The 26,976-nt window shown below is 37.3% G+C and overlaps 1 protein-coding gene across 1 annotated transcript in view; it reads right to left on the minus strand.

Annotated features, from left to right (window-relative positions):
- Positions 1–25,198, minus strand: part of si:ch211-168k14.2 (phospholipase D1) — a 51,232-nt gene extending 26,034 nt beyond the window's left edge. Inside the window, exons 1-10 of the mRNA XM_036579275.1 lie at positions 25,081–25,198; positions 15,243–15,285; positions 13,256–13,447; positions 9,530–9,660; positions 9,101–9,246; positions 5,767–5,884; positions 5,553–5,618; positions 4,874–4,932; positions 3,656–3,748; positions 2,913–3,065 (exon numbers count right to left, since the gene is read on the minus strand). Coding sequence (XP_036435168.1) covers positions 2,913–3,065; positions 3,656–3,748; positions 4,874–4,932; positions 5,553–5,618; positions 5,767–5,884; positions 9,101–9,246; positions 9,530–9,660; positions 13,256–13,412 — 923 coding nt within the window. The 5' untranslated portion in view covers positions 13,413–13,447; positions 15,243–15,285; positions 25,081–25,198. The remainder of the gene's footprint in view (positions 1–2,912; positions 3,066–3,655; positions 3,749–4,873; positions 4,933–5,552; positions 5,619–5,766; positions 5,885–9,100; positions 9,247–9,529; positions 9,661–13,255; positions 13,448–15,242; positions 15,286–25,080) is intronic.
- Positions 25,199–26,976: the final 1,778 nt, after the last annotated feature.

Here is a 26,976-nt window from a genome sequence, read left to right on the forward strand (position 1 = left end):
ATTGTAGGCATTTTAAGTACAACCTTAATTCCAAAAAAGTTACGACACTGTGTAAAATGTAAATAAAATGTAAATTAAAAAAAAACAATGCAATGAATTGCAAATCTCATAGACCCATATTTTATTCACAATAGAACATAGAACACATATCAGATGTTGAAAGCGAGACATTTTTGCATTTCATGAAAAACATTAACTCATTTAGAACTTGATGGCAGCAACGTATCTCCAAAAAGTTGGGACAGGGCCATGTCTACCAGTGTGTAGCATCCCCTCTTCTGTAAACAGGAATGTTGTCCCATTCTTGTCTGATGTAGGATTCTAGCTGCTCAACAGTCCTGGGTCTTCTTTGCTGGATTTTTCATTTCATGATGAAGGTTTTCTGTTGGTGAAAGGTCCGGACTGCAGGCAGGCCAGTTCAGCACCCGGACTCTTCTTCTGCGAAGCCATGCTGTTGTGATGGATGCAGTGTGTGGTTTAGCATTCTCTTGCTGAAATATGCAAGACCTTCCCTGAAAGAGATGCTGTCTGGATGGCAGCATATGTTGCCAAAGCCCGTGTATTTCGTTCAGCATCAATGGTGCCTTCACAGATGTTCAAGAAACCCATACCATGTGCACTAATGCACCCCATACCATCATGGGTGCCGGCTTTTCAACTGTGTGCTAATAACAAGCTGAGGGGTCTTTAGCCCAGAGGACACAGTGTCCATGATTTCCACAAAGAAATTCAAAATTTGATTCATCAGAACACGACACTTTTCCACATCTCCTCAGTCCATTTTAAATGAGCTTTGGCCCAGAGAAGACAGCAGCGTTTCTGGATTGTGTTGATATATGGCATCTTCTTTGCATGATACAGCTTTAACTTGCATTTGTGGATTGTACAGCGAACAGTTTTCATAGACAGCGATTTCTGGAAGTGTTCCTGAGCCCATGCAGTGATTTCCGCTACAGAATCATGCTATGTGGCAGTGTGCCGCATGAGGACCCAAAGATCTAAGCTAGCCAATATTAGTTTTAGACTTTGTCCCTTGCATACAGAGATTTCTCCAGATTCTCTGAATCTTTTAATGATATTATGTGCTGTAGACGATGAAAAGCATAAGTTTTCTATTTTACATTGAGAAACATTGTTCTTGAATTCTTGCACTATTTTATCCTGCAGTCTTTCACAAAGTGGTGAACTCCTCCCCATCTTTACTTCTGAAAGACTCAGCCTCTCTGGGATGCTCTTTTTATACCCAATCATGTTACTGACCTGCTGGCGATTAAGCACCAGGTGCGTTTTTTAACATTACACAACTTTTCCAGCCTTTTGTTGCCCCTGTCCCAACTTTTTTGAGATGCATTGCTGCCATCAAGTTCTAAATGAGTTAATGTTTTTCATGAAATGGCTCACTTTCAATATCTGATGTGTGTTCTATGTTCTATTGTGAATAAAAAATATGGTTCTATAAGATTTGCAAATCATTGCATTGTTTTTATTTACATTTATTTACACTTTACACAGCGTCCCAACTTTTTTGGAATTGGGGTTGTAGTAATAGATGTGGGGGTGTCTTTTTTTCTATTAATTACATTTTACAATTTTTTTTCCAATATATTATTTTTCTCAAATCTCTTTGTGTCATAATTGTTAGCAACCCTGTCATTCTTATGAGTGAAATCAAACTGAAGTACATTCCCATTCATATTTTATGTCTTAAAATTCACCTGAGCAATTATGAACACTTAAATAGTCAGCCATGACTTCCTGTTTCACTGGGGTATAAATATGAGATAATATTCCAAATCCCCGTATCCACCACTACGAAAAAGACCAGAGAATACAGCAATCATGTGCGACAAAAGGTTGTTGAGCTGCACAAATCAGGAAATGGCTACAAGAAAATAGCTCAAGAGTTGAACATGCCCTAGTGTCAGGGCAATAATTAAGAACTTTAAAGCAACTGGAAGTATTAAGAATCTGCCGACAAGAGCACATAGGTCTATACTGATGCCACATACAGTGAGAAGGACGGTTCAAGAGGACGATCAATCTCCAAGGATCACAGCTGGGGAACTGCAGACATTACTTAGGTCTTGGAGTCAGAACAACACAACCGTAAGTTGTTTAGAAGGGTGGTCAGAAGAAAGCCTCTGCTGTCAAGAAAAAACAAACTCAAGCACCTACAGTTAGCCAGACGTTACCGGAACTTTTAGTAGCCCACTGTTCTACCACGATGCTGGACCCATGATGTTGTGGCTGTTTTGACTCCAAAGGAACTGGACAACTTGTTCGAATGCATGGTATCATGGACTCCAAAAACCAGCAGACATTAAATCAAAACCTGACTGCCTCAGCCAAGAATCTTTTTCTGGGCTGTGATTGGATCTTCCAGCAGGACAATGATCCAAAGTCAACAACAAAATGGTTCACTGACTACAGAATCAAGGTTTTGCCACAACATGTTGCATGAACTAAAGAGGAGATGGACCTTGGAATCTGAAGGATCTGGAGAGATTCTATATGGAGGAACGGCATCAGACCCCTTGCCATGTGCTCTCCAGTCTCATTAAGCTTTACAGGAGAAGACTCAGAGCTGTTATGTTTGCCAAGGAAGGCTGCACAACGTGTTAAATGAAGGGGTGCCTTCAACTGTGGCACACATAAATTTGAGAAAAATATTTATTTCATGATGTGATTTAAATTATTTATTTCAGTCATTGTACTTCAAATAAAGGTTCAATTTTTGATAATTTTTGATCAAAAGGATGAGCAACTAAAAATGCCCATTTTGCTAATGTTCATGACCTTGTGGATGATAAAAAATTTCTTTTGATTTATGCTTAGGTAGACTCAAATAGGCCAAAGAAAATTAAACATTTCAGATATGGACAAAAATGGATTAAAAGAGCGGGATGACCTGCCTGCAAAGATTCTCAATTGTCACTCCATGCCTGACTCCAGTCTCTTGGGTCCCTATTTTGATGTGGAAGCCCTTATCGTAGAGAATCACCGTCCCTACTTGGCCATCCTCGGGCCTCATGTAGAGAACAAAGGAGTCTTTCACCACCAGCCATCTGAAACATGAAGCGGGCGCCCGATGAGAGCTGAGACATGGAGAGAGCTGATCCAGCCACCATAGGAAAACAGCCATAATAAGCAAAAATAAGTAAACGGCCGCAACAAAAGACACGGCACGACCCAAGTGCCCAGCTAGGGCCGCAATCTGAGGAGCAAAATTCAATCGGAGCTTAGCTTCACTGTTTGCTTTTACGAGCTGTGTGAATTTTGCAAGCGTAACACTAGCTGCCTGTAAAACTGAAATAAAAACAGTGTTTCTCCACAGAGGAGGAATAGTTCAACACGAGCATGTGTTATTCTGTCCTACTCATTTCAGGGGCAGCTCTGTTCTGTGCTGCGGCACTTGTGAGAGGAATAAAGACTGAAGGTCACATTGATGACTGTAAGCCTGTCAGCCTGAGCTGTTTCTCACAAAAAAAAGAGGTATCGGCTTTTCTCTCTTTCAAGGGTGTGGTTTGGAACAACAACAAAAAAGGGGCCGTGTAACATGATTTGACAGATAACCATTTTGCTCATCCTCATGGCAATGAAATGTACCTGAATAAAGAAACAAAAAAGATAAATATGATGAGAGAGCAGATCTTACCTTTTCGACCAGCGATAACACACACTGTTGGATCCACACCAGTAACAGACTGGAAACGTGTTTCCTCCAGATTTTTTCAGGATAAAACCTTCACTTTTTAAAAAGGAAATGAATATAAATTGGTGTGTAGGGCATGTAACCAAAAACATGTTAAGGACTAATAATTAGGGCTTCATCAGACGGATGAAAAATATTTAATTGTTTGATCGCTAGTGAATATTGATAAAGTGGCACAGTGGGTAAAGTGGGACCCCCAGTATTTTCATGTATGTGTATATATTTCAGTGATCAAAAACCACGTCTTACTGGAGTTCCTCCTTTGAAAGTAAAGAATTGAGAGGTCGTGCTGTCATGTTTGTGCTGTCATGGCCAGGAGAGTAGCTTTTCCTTTTCTAAACCAGGAACACAGAATTTAATGAAAAGAGAATAAACAAAACGAATTAAAAGTTGTATATCTTACACGGGATACAGAAGTGCACCATTTTTAATGTTTTTATTGTAAGCAATTTTTCTACTGTTCCAATTCACCATACTGGCATATCGATAAGGTGGGAGAAGACATTACTGTTAAACTAAGACAGCCACAAGTCATTTTAAGGGGACCTTTTTGTTGTCTCTGTTACTTATTTACATGTCAAAAATAATGGTTACAATTATTCACAGTAACTACTGGCAAATAAAGGATTTCCACACCATCAAAATGAGATCCAGAGGCCTATGTTTGATTTTTCAGAGACATATAACTTGCTTGGCTTCTCAAAAACTACAAAGCAAGCTTGACAATTTTGGATTCAAAACAGACACCTAGATATCAGTTATAAACAATTTAAATGCATGTAACAAGCAAAGTAAAATAATTAAAAGTGTGTTCATTAAAGTATCAGCCCTATCCATTTCATTTTTACTTTGAAAATTGAAAAAATTAGTGACCCACTAACAGAGGTTCTATGACGGTTCATTCCATCTGTGTTTTGTATTTCTTGATTTTTGCTTTTAGCCTAAAGGAGATTTTAGGCTTTTATAAAGCATCAGGTTAGATTATACGCCATGATCATGTTAAAGACTGCCTAACAATGTAATGTTTCCGAGTGTCTCACTTTAGCAATATTCACCCTACTAGTGAACACAGAGTAATACTGAACAAGAATATTATTGTAAAAATGATAATGAAAATTCTGCATAATCTCTTTTAGTAAGTACATCTTGGTGCGTTCTTACATGCCCTTTGGTCCAAGCTCCTGGATAAACGATATTTGACTCACTTCTAAGAATTCAAGCTGAAATCAAAATTAAACACAAAATGGAGTTCATTAGCATTTGAAAGCTATAAAGTAGCTCTAAGGCAAATGCATTTGAATATGCTGAACACTTCTGTTTTATTATAAATACGCTTATCAATATTTCAGTTAGGTAGTCTTTTTAAATTGAAAAGTAGGGATTTTGGTAAAAATTTTGTGATATGTTCAGCACTGGTCAGGCTGAATAACTAGACAGGAACATATGTGCTGAATATTGATATGGATGTGGTGGAGGACACAGGTACTCTTTAATTAGCCTTTCAGGCAAGTGCTAATTATGAACGTGACAGAGTGCAATCCTGTCTGATATTCTGCAGTAAGTGAGGAGTCACTTCGCCAAGGCGTGCTATATTGAAGGATCCATTTTAATGATGAAAGACACAGCAGGCACGCCTCTAGAACCTTCCCTCTCCAAAATGGGGACCAGCTTGGGATTACAATTTGAAAACTTTAAGAATCATTCAGCAGCCTATACAAAACACACTGTGGGAAGTGCTGCAATTTTGTGATACTAATTTGCTTTAACAGCACAATAAATGGACAATATATCATTATTGGACAGTTACCAGCATTAAAGTTCCCATGTACTAGTCACTTACTGTTGCAGGATGATTCCTATATAACAATCTTTTCAAAATATTCTTGAGATAGTCTTCAAGCTGCATCTAATGAAGAAGAAAAAGCATGTAAAACAGAAAAATGATAAAACAGAGGACATGTTAATTAAAATACTCAAATGTCATCACAATGGTAATTAGATAGAACATTGATATTTTCCCATTAGAGTAGTGTTTAAGAAGAAAGTAAGTTAACTTTTCTGCTGATTAGCTGTTCCTCTTTGACCAAGGCATCAGGTCTGCGGGGCAGTGTGGGCATGTGTTCTCCCTGAAACATCTTGCGGCCTTTAAATGATCTCCTTTTGACCGAGTGACTGGGAAAGAGAAATGACCCACATAAAACATCTTAAATAAAGTTTGCTTTTTGAAAATATAAAGAACCTGTAAGTGTTGAATGAGTAGCAAAAGAAAACCTTTTCAAATTTCTTCCTTAAGCTCATCACATACAGTTGCTAATAGTACTGTAACTCAGCAAACCCATAAATTCTCTAAAAACTCAGATTTTCCAGAAGATGAACGACAGAACAATGAAGATGACCTCTAGACTGAGAATTTAAACAGTTAAAATTAAATTGTTGCACAACGTATACATTTTATATTGCAAATCGAGCTTAACTGCAAGTATAGGCACAAATGTCAGCCTGTTTGCTAACCATCTCTATAGCAACAATAGACGTTTACTAAAAACATTGAGGATCAACAGAAAAATGTCAACCTGATATCAAAATGGACCTTGTTAGTAAAAGTCCTTGGTAGAGGTGAGCGATATGGCAAAAATATAATATCCAGATTCTTGAACCAATTTTCAAGACACATGGTATGCAACAATATTCATTTTTCAGATATCTGAACAGTTAGAAGAGATAAAAAAAATTAGCAGTGCTACATTTTAGCACAATGATTTATTCAATATTGCGCATGCAGTGTTGCATTAAAATGGTACTAATTTTGCTCTCTTTAAAATGAAACATGCAGTTGGTCAGTGTTCTACAAGGACGGACTGTATTCACGGTATGTTCAGAACAGCATATTGTATTTGTGATAAATGTCGTCACATTATTTATCACAATAACAATATATATTGTTATACTGCCCAGCTCTGGTCCTTGGTCATTTAAAACACAATCATTCAAAATCATCATTTTTGAATTATCATTTAAAAAAACATTTCTTGTTTCTCCCTAATGTTTGATCAAGGTCTAGTGTATTTTTCCTGCCTCTAAACAGCATCTGATGTTTGGTTGAGTCAATATGTTCCTGCAGCAACTGATTTCTGATTCACACTGACTTTAGGACCATTTAGGTTTACAGGAAATAATTTAAGTAATACTAATTTATATTTCTTATGTAAGATTTATGTAAGCAGGTGCCAGTGTTTAACATTACTATCTTCACCAGTCTTTATACTGTGCATCAGTGAAACATGCTCTGATTTGTTTAACTGCAGTGTTCTCACAGGCATCAATGCTAGTGGAGCAGTTGAGCTGAGAACATGCTGTTTAGGAAAAAAGCTGAGGGGAAACATCTGGGACTAACTGAGGACACCCAGCTGAAAAATGAAAACATCTAGTGATACAAAAAGCAACGGGATAGAGCATGTTCTCAGCACAGGACTTTGTGTGTGGGAGTGTGTGTGCATGCATGCATTCACACATTTTTTAGGATCAAAAAAAAAATAATAATTGGGACACATTCATACCGATACTGGTATCGGTCTGATACCATACTCATTTACTTGTACTCACAACAATGCACCAATACTAACATTCGATACCCGCTGATATTATGTGACGTAAGCCCAGGAAATACTGCCACGCAGATGAACAAATGACAAGCTGGCAGTGAACGAGGGTTTGTTCACAGTAAACTGCTGCTGATGCTGTGGAGATCAGACACAAAGTCGTGGGTCACTTTAAACACTCTGGCTACACTGTGTGATTTTAGCCAATTTTTAAACACACAACCACAATCGCTACCATTTCCCCAATATGGATGGAGAAACAGACTAGATGAAAGGAGGTGAAAAAGTCGATATTTGCTAACAAAGTTCATATAGGCTGACTGTTCGACTGCATAGAATTACAAGGTATAAACATGAATACATTGTTTTTTTAAGCTGTCTTTGCAAAATAGGCTGTAGAGAGACCATATTGTCCTACCGTGCACATTTCAGTGCACAGTGTGGTTAGCTCAGCTGCTGCAGCACAGTTTTCAGCATGTTTGCTCAGTACTTGGTGCGCAGCATGTTATTTTAAACAAAACAGCTTGATGAATAGTTGTCCACAGACAGAGCTGTCTGCAGGGTGAGTGTCAAAGAACAATACAGTCTGACTTTAGAAGACATTCAACCAGAGCTCAATCAGCCAATCAAAAGACTTCAGCAATAAAACTCCACAAGTTAGCTGTTCAGATTAGCCTTGGACATGATTCCTGGGATCACTGTGCTAAAGAGACTGTTGCTGAAATAAATAGATGAGGAGTGGGGACCAAAACTATGAAACGTACTTTACTTACAGCTGTACAGAAGTGTTTTTCTGATGTGAAACAAACGCCCTTCATTTAAAATCAGATTTTAATTACTTAATTGTTAAGGAACATTGCACACATTTTCACTAACATATACTTAATTCTAGAAAGGTAATTCCTAATGGTATCTGACTTTGTATCAGTAAATACGAAAAAATATGTACTTGTACTCAATTGGAAAAAAAAATGGTATTGACACATCCCTAAAAATTATTATGAGTACCAACAAAAAGCTACAAATCTATTTTTTTTTTTTAAAGTGAGAGAGTAATTCTCTTTTGTTACTAAGGTTATTATTACATTCCGCTGCTGCCAGAACAAAACTGCCCTTCACATTACATTACAAAAGGAACCACTAGAAATGCTCCAAAATTACTTGGATTTCAATTTCTGTAATCCATACTATTTAATACACTAAGTTAATGGTGTGTTTATATTCTCCTGTAAGGTTATTCCATTGGAGATGTTTTGTCACATATACAAAACATCTCCAATATACAGTGGTATCCCAAAGTCTGGATGTGCCTGCTCAATTTTTTTTTTTACTTTTTGTTGATTTACTGAAAATAAACACCTGTCCACTACAGAGAACACATCTGTACATTTTGATAAACAACTACTGTTTATTTGATGAATTTAACATATTGGGGAAAAAATAAACATACAATGTGGCCTGTGCAAAAGTTACATATACATAAAAGCCACACACACACACATATACATTAATGTTTTTGTACCTTATGATAAACTCAGCAAGAAACAGAAATTGTGCACTAAAAATTGCAGATATTTGCCATATTTAAGTCTGTTCCCTGTAGAGGATGTGTTAAATTATTTTCACTTAGAAAATGAACAAAATATGTAATTTGCCCAGGAGTGTTCAAATTTTTGCATACAACTGTAGACAGGTGTGTACACACATGCATGTGGACGTGGATGTATACGTGTATTTGGGCGTAGACGCTCCTGGGTGTGTGTCTGTGAAATAAATTAGCACAACTTACATTCGACTTGGCAGTGGGATCTTTAAGAGGGCCTTGAACTTTAGAAGCTCCTGATGAAGAGTTTGGAAGTGTTTGAAACGTCGTTTGATTTTCCATGTGAAATTCCCGTGGCTCAGCTCGATGGTATACAGGTTGGGATTCAACACCTTTCAAGGAAGTAGTTCAAAAACACAAATTCAGTTACTTATTTCTGTAGGCCTAGTAGACATAGAAAAAAAAAACTTTTTCAACTGAAGATACTAATATTAATAAGCATGATTTGAGATATATATTTTTTCCCTTTTACCATTAGAATGAATCCTTCTTTAAAATGAAAATGGATTTTGAGTCTTGAAACAGACATTGACTAAACATCACTTGATATGAACTAGATTTAAAACACGTGGAAAAAAAAAATACAGTTTAAGATTGTTTTTTTTTTTATTTTACCCTTGTATATGTGAAGCGCTCCACCTCAGTCACTTGCACGTGGATTGGCACATCCTCCAGAAACACTGTGCAGTCCAAAGACTTGAAAGGAACAAACATGTATATCGCTTGAAAAGGGATGGGTCTTGATTCTGAAAAGAATCAGACATATTAGATTACTCCTGTTATTTAATTTCATATCATTGCTAATGAGACAAAACCTCATATTTCCAAACTGGTAACTTTCCAGGAGAAGGAAAAAACTTTCTGAACCTCAATTTCAAAAGGGTAGTATGTGACATGCAAAACCAGGAAGCACGGATTTGTAAATGCATTTTGACCTGTATTGAAACAGTACAAGGAAAAAATACCTTGTCAACCTATTGTTTTTTGGTGAATTTACACTCATTCTGAAACTGATACTTGCAACATGTTCCAAAAAGGCTGGGACAGGGGCAATTTAAGACTAGAAACATTAACATGTTTTTGAACATTTCACAAACAAGTGATGCTTAAATATAAAACAACAAAGCATCTAGAAAAGGTCCAGTCCTTTTTATGAGAGAGGATGGATTGAAACTTGTCACTTTGGCAAAAATTTGTCCGCAAATAATCCAGCAGTTTAAGAACAAATACCACCATACAAGGATTTTAGGTATTTCCCCCTCTAAGATGCTCATCGTCAAATTATTCAGAGCATCTGGAGAAATCTCTGTGCATAAAGGGCAAAGATGAAAACCATAACTGAACACCTATTGCCTTTCATCCCTTACATGGCACTGCATTAAAAACCAGCATGCTTCTGTGATTGATATCACTGAATGGACTTGGGAATACTTTGACCACATCCATACATGCGAGTTAAGAATGAACGATGCACAGCAGAAGCCATATGCTAACGACATCCAAAAATGCTGCGAACTTCACTGGGCTCAAGCTCATCTGAAATGGACTGATGAACAGTGGACATGAGTACTGTGGTTAATCTTTCAGACTGCTTATGGAAATAATGGATGTCAGGTTTCTCAAGGAGAAAAGGATTGTTGCTTTCCAGACAATGCCTTTTTCAGGATCATCCATGTTTAGTTCAACATGACATCAGATTCTGCACGTGTTACAACAGCAAGGCTGCAAAATCAGAGAGTATGGTGTCTGCAGTATACATGTCTGTTTCATTGAAAATGTGTGGCACATTATGAAGCGCAAAAATACAACAAAGAAGACCTTTCGTGCTTTTGCAACTTAAGACTTTTGTAACAGAACAGTGGAAAAAAATTCTGCTTTCAAAACTTCTGCTTTTTACTGGTGTCTTCAGTACCAAATGACTATTAACTGCTGTTAAAAGCAAAGGTGATGTAATACAGAGATAAACATGCTTCTGTTTTAACTTTTTGGAACAAGTTACAGGCATCAAATTTGAAATCAGATTATTTTTACAAAAAAAAAAAAGAATAAAAAAAACAAAACAAAAATACAAACTAAAAATATCAAATAATGTGTTTTTTGTACTGTTTTTGTTTGTACTGTTTTTGTACAGATTATGCAGAATTTACTGATCCATGCTTTCTGTTTTAATTTACATTTCACATATTGTCACATGTTTTTGGAAACTGAGGTTAAGAAGTGAACATCCAGCATGAAATTTTCACACAATGAAAAGGGCAGCTAGCATTTTCAAACTATTTAAGAAAAAGAAAAGTGACAAAAACGGAGATACAAGATTTTGTTCTGACAAAATGTATGATAATAAATTTCTGGTTAATACATAACAGATTACAACAACAGATTATGACATTACAAAAACACACACACTTAGTGAAAACCTGCTGCATTGATGTTGGACTTGCAATTTGGAGGCAAACGGATACCAGCATAGCAATCTAGCAGCTCTATATAGGTGGAAGTGATCAGATTGACTATGTAACCTTTGAAGTGGCACAATAATGGTTTGGAGGGGTGACATTAGAGGTCCAGCAGGGTAGCAATTCAAAAGTCCAGCTGGAGGAGCACACTATTGGCACTTGGGGATTTCCCTAGGGACACTGGGCTCTGCTGTACCAGATAATTCAAAACCTTATAACACTCTGCTTTGAACTGCTGCTACAGATATTTCTGAACAAGAAAGATGAGGGGCACATAGGTAGTGCTTGTTCAGTGAGCTAGGCTGCTGTTTGTGCATCACTATTGTAAATAACCTGATAGTTCAAAGGAAATGTCACACTAAGAAACCATACTATACACTTATACAATTTCAGCATGAGATTTAATTCAGCTTATATGATGGGCAGTTCAACAGAATTTCATCGTTGGAGACCTATGGATAAATAAGTACACACACACACACACACACACACACACACACACACTATATATATAGTTGCTGCTGCTCTCACTGAATGTTTGTGAAAACTGGAAACTACACTCACCCTACGGAAATCACACAATTTTCATGATCAGTTCCTTTGAACTCACACAATGAAAATAATGTTATTGAATACATTCTGACAAAGCTTATTTGTCCACTCACACAGATATGGTGTATATATGAAGTCTACACAACCTTACTGAAATTGCAGTTTTTTGTGATGTGTTAAGTGTTAGTCAAGATAGACAGGGATAATGGGAATCTGCAAAGATCAGTATATTTTGGTACAAAACTTGCTGGCCTCTGTCAGAAAGCTGAAATAAAAAAGGATTTCACTTTCCAGCATAATAACAATCATCCAGATAATTTCCAGCATAAACGTCTGTCATCATGTGGTGCATCAGAAAACACAAAATAAGACAATGAAGGCCCTGTACAGAGGTGGACTTGTAAATGAGCATGATCCCTACACTCAACTTGAAATTTGGTTTTTACATGTCCTCATAAAAAAGGCACAGATATCAACATTTAACAAGATTTATAAAATCACCCGATGCAGAGAAACTTGTTCATGCATTTATTACAAGCAGAGTTCATTACTGTAATGCTCTTCTTACTGGACTTCCTAAGAAAATGATTCATCCTCTTGTACAACGCTTACATCACTCCCGTTTTGAAGGAACTGCTCTGGCTTCCTGTATTTAAAGTTCTGCCACTAGTTTTTAAGGCTCTAAATAACCTAGCACCAGCTTACATCACAGAATGTCTGTCCGTTTATGTTCCAGCACGTGATCTTAGATCTGCAGATAATGGCCTTCTGCAAATGCCTTCAGTAAAATACAGAAAACATCTCTTTAACTTAGCGTTTAATTAAAAGTCTACGTCTTGGTTATTTATCTTTTTAATTTGATCTGTGTCATTTTCTTACATGATTTTAAATTAATACTCATAATTTCTTCTATTACTGTTAAGCTTTATCACCATTCTGTAAAGCACTCTGAACTAAAAAAATAAAAAAATTGCAGCTGAAGCAAGCTGGGGGGGGGGGATTTCACTTATAACAAGCAAGAATGGGGGAAAAAAATCCACTTTCACTGGGTTGTATAATAAAAGAACAAGTGCTCAGTGGTAAGCATGTTGCTATTTCAACATTTTTTTCAAACATGCTGCAATCATCAAATTTGAAATAAGTGCATGTTTACCAAAAACAAGTTTATCAGGTTAAACATTTTTCAACAAATTTTCAATTTAAAACAGGTCAAACAGAATATACTGATCACTTGTTTCATTTTACATACCGTCCCACCTGTGCCCACACTTTCTGGAATTGAGGATTAAAAGGTGAGGTCAGAGTTCACTTTGAGTAGTGAAGAGTCACTCACCCAACAGCTTGCCATCACAGTGATCAGTGCTGTAGCTCATATCCAGCTCCTCAGCATCTTCCTGCAGGTCATAGTGATCCAGGCTTGCCGAAAAGCTGCTCATGGCGGAGTCCAACTGCTCCAGCCGGAGAGGCCTTTGGCGGCCCCTCAGAGCCATTCCACTGCCCGTTCACGCTCCAGATACCATCTATCCTATCAGCCAGCACAGAAACATATTCGTCAACAGAACACACTCGCATTAAATCACCATTTCACAGCTGCAGAGTACAAACGCATTTACAGTGATAAATGGGCGCTTTGGGGAAAAGGGCTCCAGATACCATAATGTATGATTACACCAATCACAGCATTTATGAGATTTCAAAGGAAATAATAGAATGTCAACAACAATATCACAATGTTCTGTGCACTGAATAAAATAATGCACTAAATTTACTTGATTTAAATGCATATATCAGTTTCACATTAATGGCAAATACTATTTTGTCCTTCAGTTTACATAATTTTGGCGACACGAACACACGAATGGCAATTGGCAAAATTCTCATTTTTATTATGGCTGACCTGTGTTGCGATTTTATGAGGTACATGAGTCAGGTAAGTGCACTCACACTGTATTTGAACGCTGCTGTTACACCTACAAGAGGCTAATAAAAATCAGCCACTGGTCAATTTGTCTGTAAACAAATTAGAATCAGCTGTTAAAAACTCATGATCAGTGCATCTCCAGTTAATGTAATATAAATACAATATTTTACTTGTGTAGAAATGCTGTACACACTTAAGCAATTAATATAATACAATTAACACATTCTAAGCTAGTAAGTACAATGTGTATTCTATGAAAGGTATAATGAACAAATTCTGGTTTCACTGTAATTTTCAATCCACTGCAAAATCAGCCAAACAAACAAATAAACAAACAAACAAATAAATAAATAAATGTTTTAGGCCCAGTGGTCTTGCATGTGTTTGCAATGTTTTTTGTTCTGATTAAATGAATTAATAAAATGGATAGTCAAACCTTTTCACTCTTCGACCAGGCCCTCAGCTCAATTAGCTCAATATCTCAGTAATTTCTTTGGTAAATACCCAGTGAACAATAAAAACCTTGCCACTTCATTTACGGTCACTGACCACTGACCCCACATGCAAAATGCATGAAGTATGGATTTCATATCTGCCGGTTGTAGCGTTCGGCTGTTATTTGCATCAGTTACACTGGGGGAGAGAGCTGTTAATGAGGGGCACCTCTCTCCACACCAGCCGCAGCACTACTGGCCCAAATGCAAAGTGACAGACAAGTCATTGGAGGACATGAGGATGTAATGTTTTCTGATCTCATAATGGACAGCGGACATTGATTTTGCATGATTTGGTGGTACATCCCAATGACAAAAGAAATGAAAGGCCAAGGTCAAATGAAGCGACAGATATGAAATGGGGAGATATCACACAATATTTGGAGGAGCATGAAGTTTTTGCCTTTTTGGTTGCTGGTCAGAAACAGAGTTGCAAGAGGTAAACAGCAAAGTCTGTGAACAATCTGAAGGGAACAGTCAAGAAGTGCAAAAGTTATTTAATTAATTTCCAGTTCAAATGGCCATTAAGTACAAGGTATCAATTGTACAGGAGATATTACAAAAGAGATGAGATATAAGATCTACATACAAGTGTGTGAGGAAGGGGAAAGCCAAAGGTGAACAAAAGAATTAAATAAAATACATACATATATATATAAATGAATGAATAGATAGATAGATAGATAGATAGACAGATAGATAGATTCCAAAAGTGGATTAATAACAAAAAAAATACAGAAAGGAAATGGGACTCCTAACAGACATGCAAGAGCTGGCAGACCACCAAAACTGTCACCAGCACATAAGCAGTACTTAAAGCTTTCAGAGAAAGGAGAAAATTAAGCTACAAGCTTGCTTGTTTGAGCTGTTTCTGTCCATCTTTCCACTGTGAGAAGACTACTTACTGTCATGGGTCTAGAAGGATGAGTAGCTTTCAAGAAGATGATACTGAGGAAAGGAAATACGCCAAACAAACAAATAAATAAAAATTGCAAATTGAAAAAGACGCTGCTGGTGTTCTGAGAACAATGGACTGTCTGCGTTCAGACCAACATCACAGAATGTGTTTGGGATTACTTCGGAACAGAAGAAGCAAAAAATGCAACCAACTAGTAAGACCGAACTTTGGAGATGTGGAAAAAAAAAAATCCCTGCACATTTCTCTGAAAAGCTGAGCATGTTTAAAAAGTGAAAAGCAAAGTCTCCCAAAAAGAACGAAAGCTGTATTAAAAGCCAAGAGTGGACACACTGAATACTGTACAATATTTATATGTAAAAGTTGTTGAGGCATCTGTGAAATTTTCTGTTGAATATATATTTTATATCTAATTCTTTTGCACAGTACTTACATGATGCACGTACATGATAAACAATAGCCAATGTCAGTGGGTGTGTGTGTGTGTGTGAGAGAAAGAGAGGAGCGGGGCATTTTCAGGTTTTAGGATTTTGTGCTCCATTTCACCTGTCATTGCTCCAATAGAGAATCTGCCTAATGGCCACAGAGGCCCAATGCTGCAGGGAGAGAGAGTCAAACCCACTTATGTTATTATCATCAGACTAGGTCTCAAGATTGGTCAGTTAGAAACACCCAGACTGGAATGGAATGTATTTGTCCGAGATGGCTCAGCAAAACTCCAAACGAGCTCCAAGCATCTGTGTAAAGTTTTTCCACATTCTGCTTGGACTTGTCCATATCCATGAGTCTCAGTTAAACAAACAAAATATGGGTCTGTATTCACACCACCTTAAGAGTCTAAGTGCTGATCTAGTTTTGTGATCATGACCATCATAAACAGAAAGAATCTGATCTAAGATCAGTCTTCCTACTCTGCGGTGCTTTGTGAATACAGGCACGAATTTGCTTACATGCTGCTTTTCTACTTTATATGCAAATGAGATGATGCAGGCACCAGAGAAATTTTGTTCTTTGCAATTATGCATTTGTAAACAGGAAATTAATGTCAGTAGTGAACATAAACACTAGAACAGTAGAACATTTCATAAATCTGTCATGGGATAGTGGCAGAAAGCTAGATTTTTTTTTTATCAGCTGACACAACATGCCCTTGATTTTTTTATTCATATAATAAAACTCATAATTTAAAAAGAAAACAGGTTGTTTTTAACTGTCTGGTGACGAGTGCAAACTACCTGGTTACTGTTGCTGAACTGTTTAGTTCCTCAACAACATCAGCTTAGTACGAATAGCAAACATTAGCTGGCTTGGTGCGTCGATGATGGATTACAATATTCAACCAGAAGCTAGCAGACATTTGGATTTCTCTGTGCTGTCATAGTAGTTTGAGGGGTGAAAGAACTGCAACATATCTGACGATTGCTGTGTAAAAGCTTTAACTGTGGTGTGATTTTCTTGCACTAGACAAACACCTTCCTTTTAGGTACGTTTAAGCTGAAATCAAAGCTTTTTTTGTCGTTTGATCTACAGTAACATCAATTTGCCGCACTGTGCGAGTGCTGCTTCAAGTTAGCCAGCTGCTAAAAACAGCTAGCCTGGGAAGCTAGTTAAGTTAGCTTGAAAAAGCCAACTTGCTGTTCTTCGTAATCTTCTTCTTCTTATTATTCTATACTGAAAAAACTAAATGCTACTCCTCCTACAGTTTTCAAGCTAGAGCCACGCGGGGTGTGCTTGTGCTTTTCTAAGCGATCCGACGTACGGTTTTCCGAAAATTAACGTACAAAGTCGATATTTTTTCCCATAGGGAATGAATGGGCGGAATGTTGGCAGCATGCCACACGTGATGTCACAATGGCCATCTCTCTCACACACACATACAAACTCACGCACGGAGCGCTTAGTCTCACATGCTCCTAATGCAGCCTAATGCTCAGCAGTATCAGCACACATAATGAGTTTTTTTAAGGTGGAATTGCACTAAGGTAGCAATGAATTTTAAGGTGGAACTTCTTTTAAGGTAGCACTGAGTTTACACCGACACTGATATTACGGTGGAACTGCTATTAACAAATCACTAAATTTAAGGTGGAACAGAATTTAAGGTGGAATTATCATTACATAGCCTTAAATTTAAGGTGGAACTTCAATTAATAGCACTGAATTTAAGATGGCACAGAATTTAAGGTGGAACTTCAATTAACATAGCACTAAATTTAAGGTGGCACAGAATTTAAGGTGGAACTCTCTTTAAGGTAGCATTAAAATTAAGGTGGCACAGTAGTTAAGGTGGAACTTCAATTAACATTGCAATAAAATTAAGGTGCCACAGCAATTAACATAGCATTAAATTTAAGGTGGAACCGCTATTAACATAGCACTAAATTTAAGATGGCACAGAATTTAAGGTGGAACTTCAATTAACACAGCATTAAATTTAAGGTGGAACTTCAATTAACATAGCATTAAATTTAAGGTGGAACCGCTATTAACATAGCACTAAATTTAAGATGGCACAGAATTTAAGGTGGAACTTCAATTAACACAGCATTAAATTTAAGGTGGAACTTCAATTAACATAGCACTAAATTTAAGATGGCACAGAATTTAAGGTGGAACTTCAATTACCATAGCACTAAATTTAAGATGGCACAGAATTTAAGGTGGAATGTCAATTAACATAGCACTAAATTTAAGGTGGAACTTTAATTAACATTGTACTATAATTAAGGTGGCATAGAACAATTACCATAGCACTAAATTTAAGATGGCACAGAATTTAAGGTGGAATTTGAATTAACATAGCATTAAATTTAAGGTGGAACTGCTATTAACATAGCACTAACTTGAAGTAGGCACAGAATTTAAAGTGGAACTCTCTTTAAGGTAGCACTAAAATTAACATGGCACAGAATTTAAGGTGGAACTTCAATTAACATAGCACTAAATTTAAGGAGGCACAGAATTTAAGGTGGAACGTCAGTCAAGGTGGCACTGCAATTTAAATAGCAATAAATTTAAGGTGGCACAGATTTTGAGGTGGAACTCTCTTTAATGGAGAACTAAAATAAAGGTGGCACAGAATTTAAGGTGGAACTCTGTTTAAGGTAGCACTAAAATTAACATGGCACAGAATTTAAGGTGTAACTTCATTCATGGTAGCACCTAGCAACACATAAATTTTTTAAGTTGGAACTGATTTTAAGGTGGCACTGCAATTAACATAGCACTAAATTTAAGGTGGCACAGAATTTAAGGTGGAACTTCAATTAACATAGCACTAAATTTACTTAATTTAAAATTAAGGTGGCACAGAATTTAACACACAACACACACTCAACACACCCCACACCACACACAATAAACACACCTCACACTACACACAGTAAACAAAACACACACTCAACACATCCCACACATAAACACACAACATACACACAACACACCCCACACCACACAAAATAAACCCACAACACAGACTCAACACACCCCACACATAAACACACAACACACACTCAACACTCGCCACACCCCACACAATAAACCCACAACAGACTCAACACATCCCCCACCACACACAATAAACACACAATAAGCACACACACACTAAACACACCCCACACCAACACAATAAACACACAACACACACTCAACACACCCCACACCACACACAATAAACACACACTAAACACCCCACACCACACATTCAACAAACCCACACATACACTCAACACACCCATACACACACACAATTAACACACCACACACACTTCACACAATGAACACACAGCACATACTCAACACACCCAACAAACCACACACACTCAACACACTCACGCCATACACACTCAACACACCCAACACCACACACAATAAACACACCACACAAAATAAACACACCCCACACCACACACTCAACACATCCACACACACACACAATTAACACACCACACACAGCACATACTCAACATACCCCACCCCACACACACTCAACACAATCAACAGACAGAACTTCTTTTAACGTGGCACTACAATTAACATAGAACTAAATTTAAGGTGCCATAGACTTTAAGGTGGAACTTTATTTAAGGTAGAACAAAAATTAAGATGGCACAGAATTTAAAGTAGAACTTCAATTAACATAGCACTAAATTTAAGGAGGCACAGAATTTAAGGTGGAACGTCAGTCAAGGTGGCACTGCAATTTAAATAGCAATAAATTTAAGGTGGCACAGAATTTAAGGTGGAACTCTGTTTAAGGTAGCACTAAAATTAACATGGCACAGAATTTAAGGTGGAATTTCATTCACGGTAGCACCTAGCAACAAATGAATTTTTTAAGGTGGAACTAAAATTAAGTTGGCACTGCAATTAACATAGCACTAAATTTAACGTGGCACAGACTTTAAGGTTGAACTTCATTCATGGTAGCACCTAGCAATGAATTACCATACACGACAGATACTGCAGCTTCTGCTTAACAAAATTTTTGGCAATATTTTAACAACTATCAGCAGTCTTCAACCATTTTAACGTTTTAACGTAATTAACTGGCTTTTTCAAGCCAACTTAAAGTTCGTTCACAAACTTTCCCTTTCTAGTTTTCTCCTACTCTCCAATATCACACATACAGCATCCTCAGTTTACTTTCGTTTAAATCAGGGCTGTAACTAGCATGAATTGAATGAACACTTATTTGTTTCACTTTTGTTGCTTGGGAATGCACTTATACTAAAATATGCTTCTTTGAGCACTGTAACACAGCACTGTAGTCGTGTGGAGCAGACGTGATTTAACGGTGCTAAAGCTTGTTAGGATAGAAGTGAGTTCGTGGTAGACCAGTACAATTACGTCACTTATCTCATCACTCAAACTTCGTCACATGAGGGCCAGATCACTGATCGCTCCACTCAAACAGAGAACGTCTAACCCCTCGTTTCAAACATTGCAAAAGTATATTTGGTGACTCATTTTACTTCTCGCTCCCTCTCTCTCTAATCATGCACCTTGCAGTAGAAAACGCCATCAGGGCTATCACTAGAATGCAGAAGTGTGAAAATGGTCTATTACATTGAACATTTATTGAACATTTCTTATATTTCTATCAAGGAAAGTTATATCGCGATGATTATTGTTATCGTTTTTCCTAGGCCCAGCCATAGACCTCTGAAGTTGTGCATCATTAGAAAGTAATCAGCATTAGAAAGAGTCTGTGTCTGTAAAACAATCTGTTACATTACACATACAGCACAGTACGTAAATCCAGCAGTAAGGTAAATAAAAACATTAACTTCAAGGTTTTTGTTGATGGTAACAGCACATCAACAGTAAGCGCCAAAGCGCTTCTCCAGGCTGAATGCCCAACAAAATTAACTGATTGGCTTTCATTTATTAACAGCACATTAAAGAGGCTGCATTTCATGAAACACACAATGCACAATGCTTGATGAACAGAGACCCTTCATTGGTATTAAATGTGGCACCCCTGTAGACCACTGTTGTAAGACTAAGTAGATAAACATTACACAAGCAATTAAGATATACTGAGCTGAACATCCCCAAGCAACAAGGAAATGAGCTTGCTTGTTGCGTTCATGCTCATTACATGAGGCAAAATGTGGCCTAAAACGCTCTTTATTTATACGGTATCAGGGGCATAGGAACCATTGTATATGGTGGGGGGGGGGCATATAGTAGTATATTTTCACAATTTAACCTGAACCACTAAGATGTAGGTTAAGTTGTACGGAAAATGCTATGAACTCTTCTGAGCAAAGGTGAACAAAACGTTGTTTGTACACATTATTTAATATTATTTAACAAGCTGTATAAGGTAAATTAGTCCTCTCTAGTTCTCTATCAGTTCTCTTTCCCAACACAGCGATTATAGCCTTTTAAACACAGCCATCAAGTTACTTGTCAATCACAGACGATATTCATTTACATCGCCATGCTGCCTTGGCCTTCCTCAAAACCCCTTTCACTCCAGCAATTGCTCCATGTTATTATACACATGCTACTTCTGTGTCGCACAAGTTAGACCATCTACATGAAGCCCACATGCAGCAATGAAGCAGTGCCTCATCTACAGACCCACTACTAAAACAGTAAACTATGAAAACCACTGAAAACAAAAAGAAATAAACAACAAATGTCAAATCGCTAATTCTATAATTCATCCCTGTTATCATAGTGGTGGTGTGTATATATATATTTTTTCCTTTAGGTCTAAAAGCTACATACGATTGCACAGTCACACGCATGAAAACTGATGATGGCAACGATGTGTGATATGCTGTTTTACACGTTTTAATTAAAGGACCCACATGTAAACACAAATTTCCACTGCTTTTTAAAATAAGTTTGATATAGTACATAAACACTGTTAAAGTTTCAAAACCATTCACTCTTCACTCAATACAGTACAAATATGGAAACTAAACTGCAAAAACAGCCCGTTTTGAATTCACTGTTTATGTGATATCTTGAATGAAGCATAGTACAGGAGAGCCAATCAAAACAGATGTCATTTACATACATCAGTCTTACAGGCACAGTGACAAAACACCTTGTTTAATACTTAATGATGACGAGAGGTTGGAAAATGGCCAAGTAAAAATTCATTATGAATTACATGAAACCACACAAATGTCATAAGCAGACCTTAGAGGGAAAAAAAGAAAAAAAAAAAATGTAAATGGGCCTTTAAAGAAAAACAAAATATCTTCAATTTTTATCTATTAGGAAAATCTGTAAAACATTGTGAAAAATGGATATGAGTACTGCTTGGCAGAGCACAAGCTGTAGGCAGTACGCATGCAAGCTTTAGCAGTCACACTGCTGCTTTGTTCCCATCACAGAGAAGTAGTCTGTGTGAAATAGGCATAGACTTACTGCTGTCAGCAGAGCAGGCAACTGTTTGCTACTGGTGACTAGTACCTAGCTTGACAAACAATAGTTGAGATTTAATGGCCACCTAGCATTAAAGTGCCCCTCTCATTTTCCAAATCAGTCTTACACCCTTGAACTTCATGATAGCACTGGAGCAAATTAACTCTCAAAATTAGTTAGTTATTGTCATTTTCCTCTATGATTTCAATGCTATAACAAATACATTAAAATCATAAAATCTCTCTTCTTCTACAAACACCAACTGAAAGTTAACAAGCTGTACTTCCCACAGAATTTCTCTTTTTTTCAGTTAGCTATGAGTGAGAAAAGTTTTCATAAAATTGCTTTTGGCATAGCCAGTGATGAATGCAACATTGCCAAATGTGCCAGTGCTTTACTCAGGTAGTCAAATACTGTACAGTTAATGTGCCCATGTAGAAAACATAATATCACAAGCAGCTCATTAATCTGTACAATTACACTTTAATGGTTTCTCAGAAAAAGAAAAATTGCTTGGATATTTCATTACTGTTCATTGCTTAAAGCAGTTTCATGCACACCAATAAGGCATAACAGCTTTGTTTCTAAATTCACTGTCCATTTTATCAGCTGTACCTACCATATAGGTGCACCTTGTAGTTCTGCATAGACTGTAGTCCAGCTGTTGCTCTGCATATTTAGTTAGCCCATTTTTATCCTGTACTTCAATGGTTAGGATCCCCAAAGGACCAGCACTGAGCAGGTATTATCTGGGGGGTACATTATACTCAGCACTGCAGTGACACTGACATGATGGTGGTGTGTCAGTGTGCGTCGTACCAGTACGAGTGAATCAGACACAGCAGTGCTGCTCAAGGGACTGAACATATCTTGATTCTGACAAAAATATGTATATTATTGTAGATGAATACACTCCTCATTCAAGAACATATTTCTTTAGCTTCATGTGTCTACTATCTGTATGCATTTCATCTTTGTTGACTTAACCAATTACACTGTGAGATTATTTTTTTCAGATTTTCTATTTTTATATTTCAAGTTTCTTTTTTAAATTTAAACATTTAAGTACATTTTCCTGCAAGCTTCTGTAACGCTGGAAATAATCACATTATGTAATTATTATCTAATTAAATTATGATTTTTTTATTAGAACTATGTGGTTACCTTTCCTTCTATTTGGGTCCATTTTATAACCAAGGCTCATCTACACTTAATGAACAGTTTTTTATAGCGCAGGCATAACACTTATTTATATATTTAACGAAACAGTACTGTGTTGATATAGACGCTTTGCACACTTTTTTTGCACACGCTTTTGGCATATGACTGTACAGCACTTGTTTACTCAAAGCAGCGGAGCACTCAAGAATGCAATTTTGAATGTTTTATTTCAAGGAACAGATATGGATATCCAGGCAATAATTTGCCTCAGTGAGAACATTAGTGAGCCACCAACCTGACTAACTCGCCAATGTCTTTCGCCAGAAATACTGTTATGCTTTACACAGAGTAATAATACATATATAAGCTCTTCAGCCCAAATTGAGGGTAATGTCTGTAGCAATGCTACAGAGGGGGAAGTTTTCTGGAAATCCAACAAATTCTAATTGTAATTGCTACTCCAGAGCTTTCTAAGATAACGGTTATGATATTATTTCTATTTCAATTTACAGGAGGAGCTTTAACTTCATTTCCATGCCACACTAATGACCAACATGACAATAATACCGGAAAAAATTACTTGAATAAAGGTGCCAAAAAGGGTCCTTTGGCACAATGCCATACATAAACCATTTTGGGTTCTCTGAAGAACCTTTCAATGGATGGTTCTTTAAAGAACCATTTTGAAAATGAGATATGTGAGTATGAATTACCTGAAAATCCTCCACATAATGTAAAGGTTCTAAAGCAATGAAAGAAAGAATTCCACTGATTCCACTTCCAAACAATTAAATTGCCGTAAACAAAGTCAGTCAGCGAGGTCTGATGTGAAATTTACTGAGTCAGAATTGTTCACAGTGGTGGTGATAGGAACTAGAAGTTTGAAGAATTTAATGGCGCTAAAACCTCCCTTACAGTAACCTGTTACATGGTTTCAAATTCATAGTTTCAAGCCTATGTTTCAAGGCAGTGTTTTATGACAGTTCTGAGAAGGACAAATGTGTGTTTTAAAAGCCATTCATGAAGGAGAGGTACACACATGGTGTTATAGAGTAAATTAGTGACCAATAAACACTTTCTTAAAAATAAGTAAAAACTAGACACTCTGAATGAGCTTAAATCTCTGGGATTGACTTGTGCAAAAAGATTAAGAAATCTGTGAAAAGACAACTGCCTAGGCAGAAACCTTCTTCATGAACCTTCCAAAGATGAGTACATCTACATTTAGGAGCTTGCTTAACTGGTGCTGGACATCTTTGTCTGGGCTCATGTTCTTAACATTGATATTTCTATAATATCACACACCTTCATGCACTCACACAAAGAAAGAAGCAGAGCTTCATGTAAATTATTCTATAATATATTATTCTATAAAATAGTATAATATATTGTTCAGAGATAAGACAGAAGCATTGATACTATTAAGCAGCAAGTGCAGCTCCCTATTTTAGGAAGAGTGGGTGATCCAAAACTAATGTATTAATTTAGTCTCAAATATTATGTATGCCACAGTAATCACGTGTGTGATAACCACAATTCAAATCAGGATATTAGTGTATGGAATAATTAGTGCATGCGTCTCTGTGATGCAGCGGTACGAGAACAATTCATTAAGCATGCAAGAGAGCATATTATACCACAAGTCCATATCATCAGTCTAAATCAGATGCTGCTATATCACTACACATTCACTCATTACATCAAATCATAACATCGGCTAAGATATAAGCTTGGAACAGCAGGAAGCCAAGATGAGGAGAAAAACAGAAAGCTCCTACCTTGCCTGAGATTCTAGTGGAAGAGTGACAGACCTTCTTCCTCCTCACCTCTGAAGCTCTGTAGTTTTGTTGCCACTCCACTTCTGCTCTTAAAGTCAATTCATAGGTGCTTTATTAGCTGTTGAGGTATCATAGGGCCTACATCAGGCTGTGGTGACTCTAGCCCAACATCATTACGAGGACCCAGTTCTATTCACAGCTCCTACAATGTATCATTGAAGCAGAGAGGAAACAAGGGGACAGTTTCACAGGCTGCTCAAAGCCCCTATTGATGGTAGTGTTTGTGTTTGAAATGTTTGTACCAGGAATCAGAGGGCTGTAGCTAATCTCCGTGATGTCAGCCTGATTAGATTCCAAGCTCTGGAGTTGAATGCAGTCAGCGGGGACTGGCAGAGGACTGGCCCAACTGGTATGTGTGTTGCTGGGTGGGGGGTCCTGCTGCTGCAACATTACTGATGTGTCAGCGGTTCAGAAGGGCAAACGCTGGCACAGTGAACAGCACGGTTACGACACATCAGTGTGGGTTCTGCAGCGCTGAATGTGTCATGGTCTGTGTGTAGGCCCTGTGTGTAGGGGAAAAGAATGGTTATGTGACCTCTTACATAACACAATTCACTGCAATCAGTGTTCATAACGAAATAGTCAAAATAATAAAGCATCCATTTTGCGAGTCACTTAATAATATACAATAATAAAGCATCCATTTTCCAAATCATATACAACAATATACAATATAACATGCACACACACATATGTATAAGTATATGATGCACACACACACATCATATACTTGTACATATGTGTATATATATATAATATATATATATATATATATATATATATATATATATATATACACACACACATACTTATACATATGTGTGTGTATATATATACACAAATATACACACATAAATATCACATTTAGCTATATAACAATTCACATTAAACTGGAACCCTGCCCCCTTTCTGAAAACTACTCCAACTTTAGCGTAACAGTTAGACATTTTCGAGACAGGCTGCTTGAAATGTGTTTTCCAGCTTCCTAGCTAGCGTTAGCTATCTGCCAGTTAAGACCACAACTTTAGGAAGGTAAAAAAAACAGTGGCAAATCATGACTATTAGAAACAGACCTTCGGTTTGGGCCATTTAAGTTAAAACTCGCTCAAAAACGATAACGAAAACACCTCTGCAGCAGTAATGCTAATCTCTGCTTAAGTCTCGCTGGGATTTCAACAGTATTTTAGCGCTAAGCTAACTAAACTAGCTAACGGTGACGCACCGAACAACTTCTGGCCGTTCTAGATTAAACGCGGAAATTTGAAGCTTGTAAGCGTTTTTCAATGTTTTATTTAAAGCTTCTAACAGACATATTAACATATAGTTTACCTTGTATTGTGCAATTTCGGTGTGACCTTTTCAGTATTTGCAGTCTGTCACCTCTAGTTACATTTCCTACGGCCGCAGAGTGACATTGTTTCCTCACCTCACCAAATTGGTCCCCACCCGCTGTTAATCAAATCCTGATTGGTTGATTAAACTGTCCATTCCCAGTAATCTCAGCGGTTACTCTGACATACTAGGCCTTTAATCCAGCCCCTGCAGACGTACCCAATGGCAGGGCTAGTCTGGCTACCTACACGCCACAGGTATCCTGATCATTTTCCGTTGGGCGTTTCCAACCGAAACTTAACAAAGAATAGGAACGTTAGTATAATACTCTAACAGTGTAAATACAACAAGCATGTAACTTAATCCCATATCCAAAAATCCACCCAAGTTGTAGTTTTCCAAAAGATCCTCTCACCTTCAATTTACATCACAGGAATGAGATTTTTCTAGTGTGGCCAGAAAGAGCCGTGACTTCATGTACAAAAAGAACAAAACAAATAGGCT

Source organism: Colossoma macropomum, unplaced genomic scaffold, assembly GCF_904425465.1.
Source record: "Colossoma macropomum unplaced genomic scaffold, Colossoma_macropomum, whole genome shotgun sequence".
Lineage (NCBI taxonomy): Eukaryota > Metazoa > Chordata > Actinopteri > Characiformes > Serrasalmidae > Colossoma > Colossoma macropomum.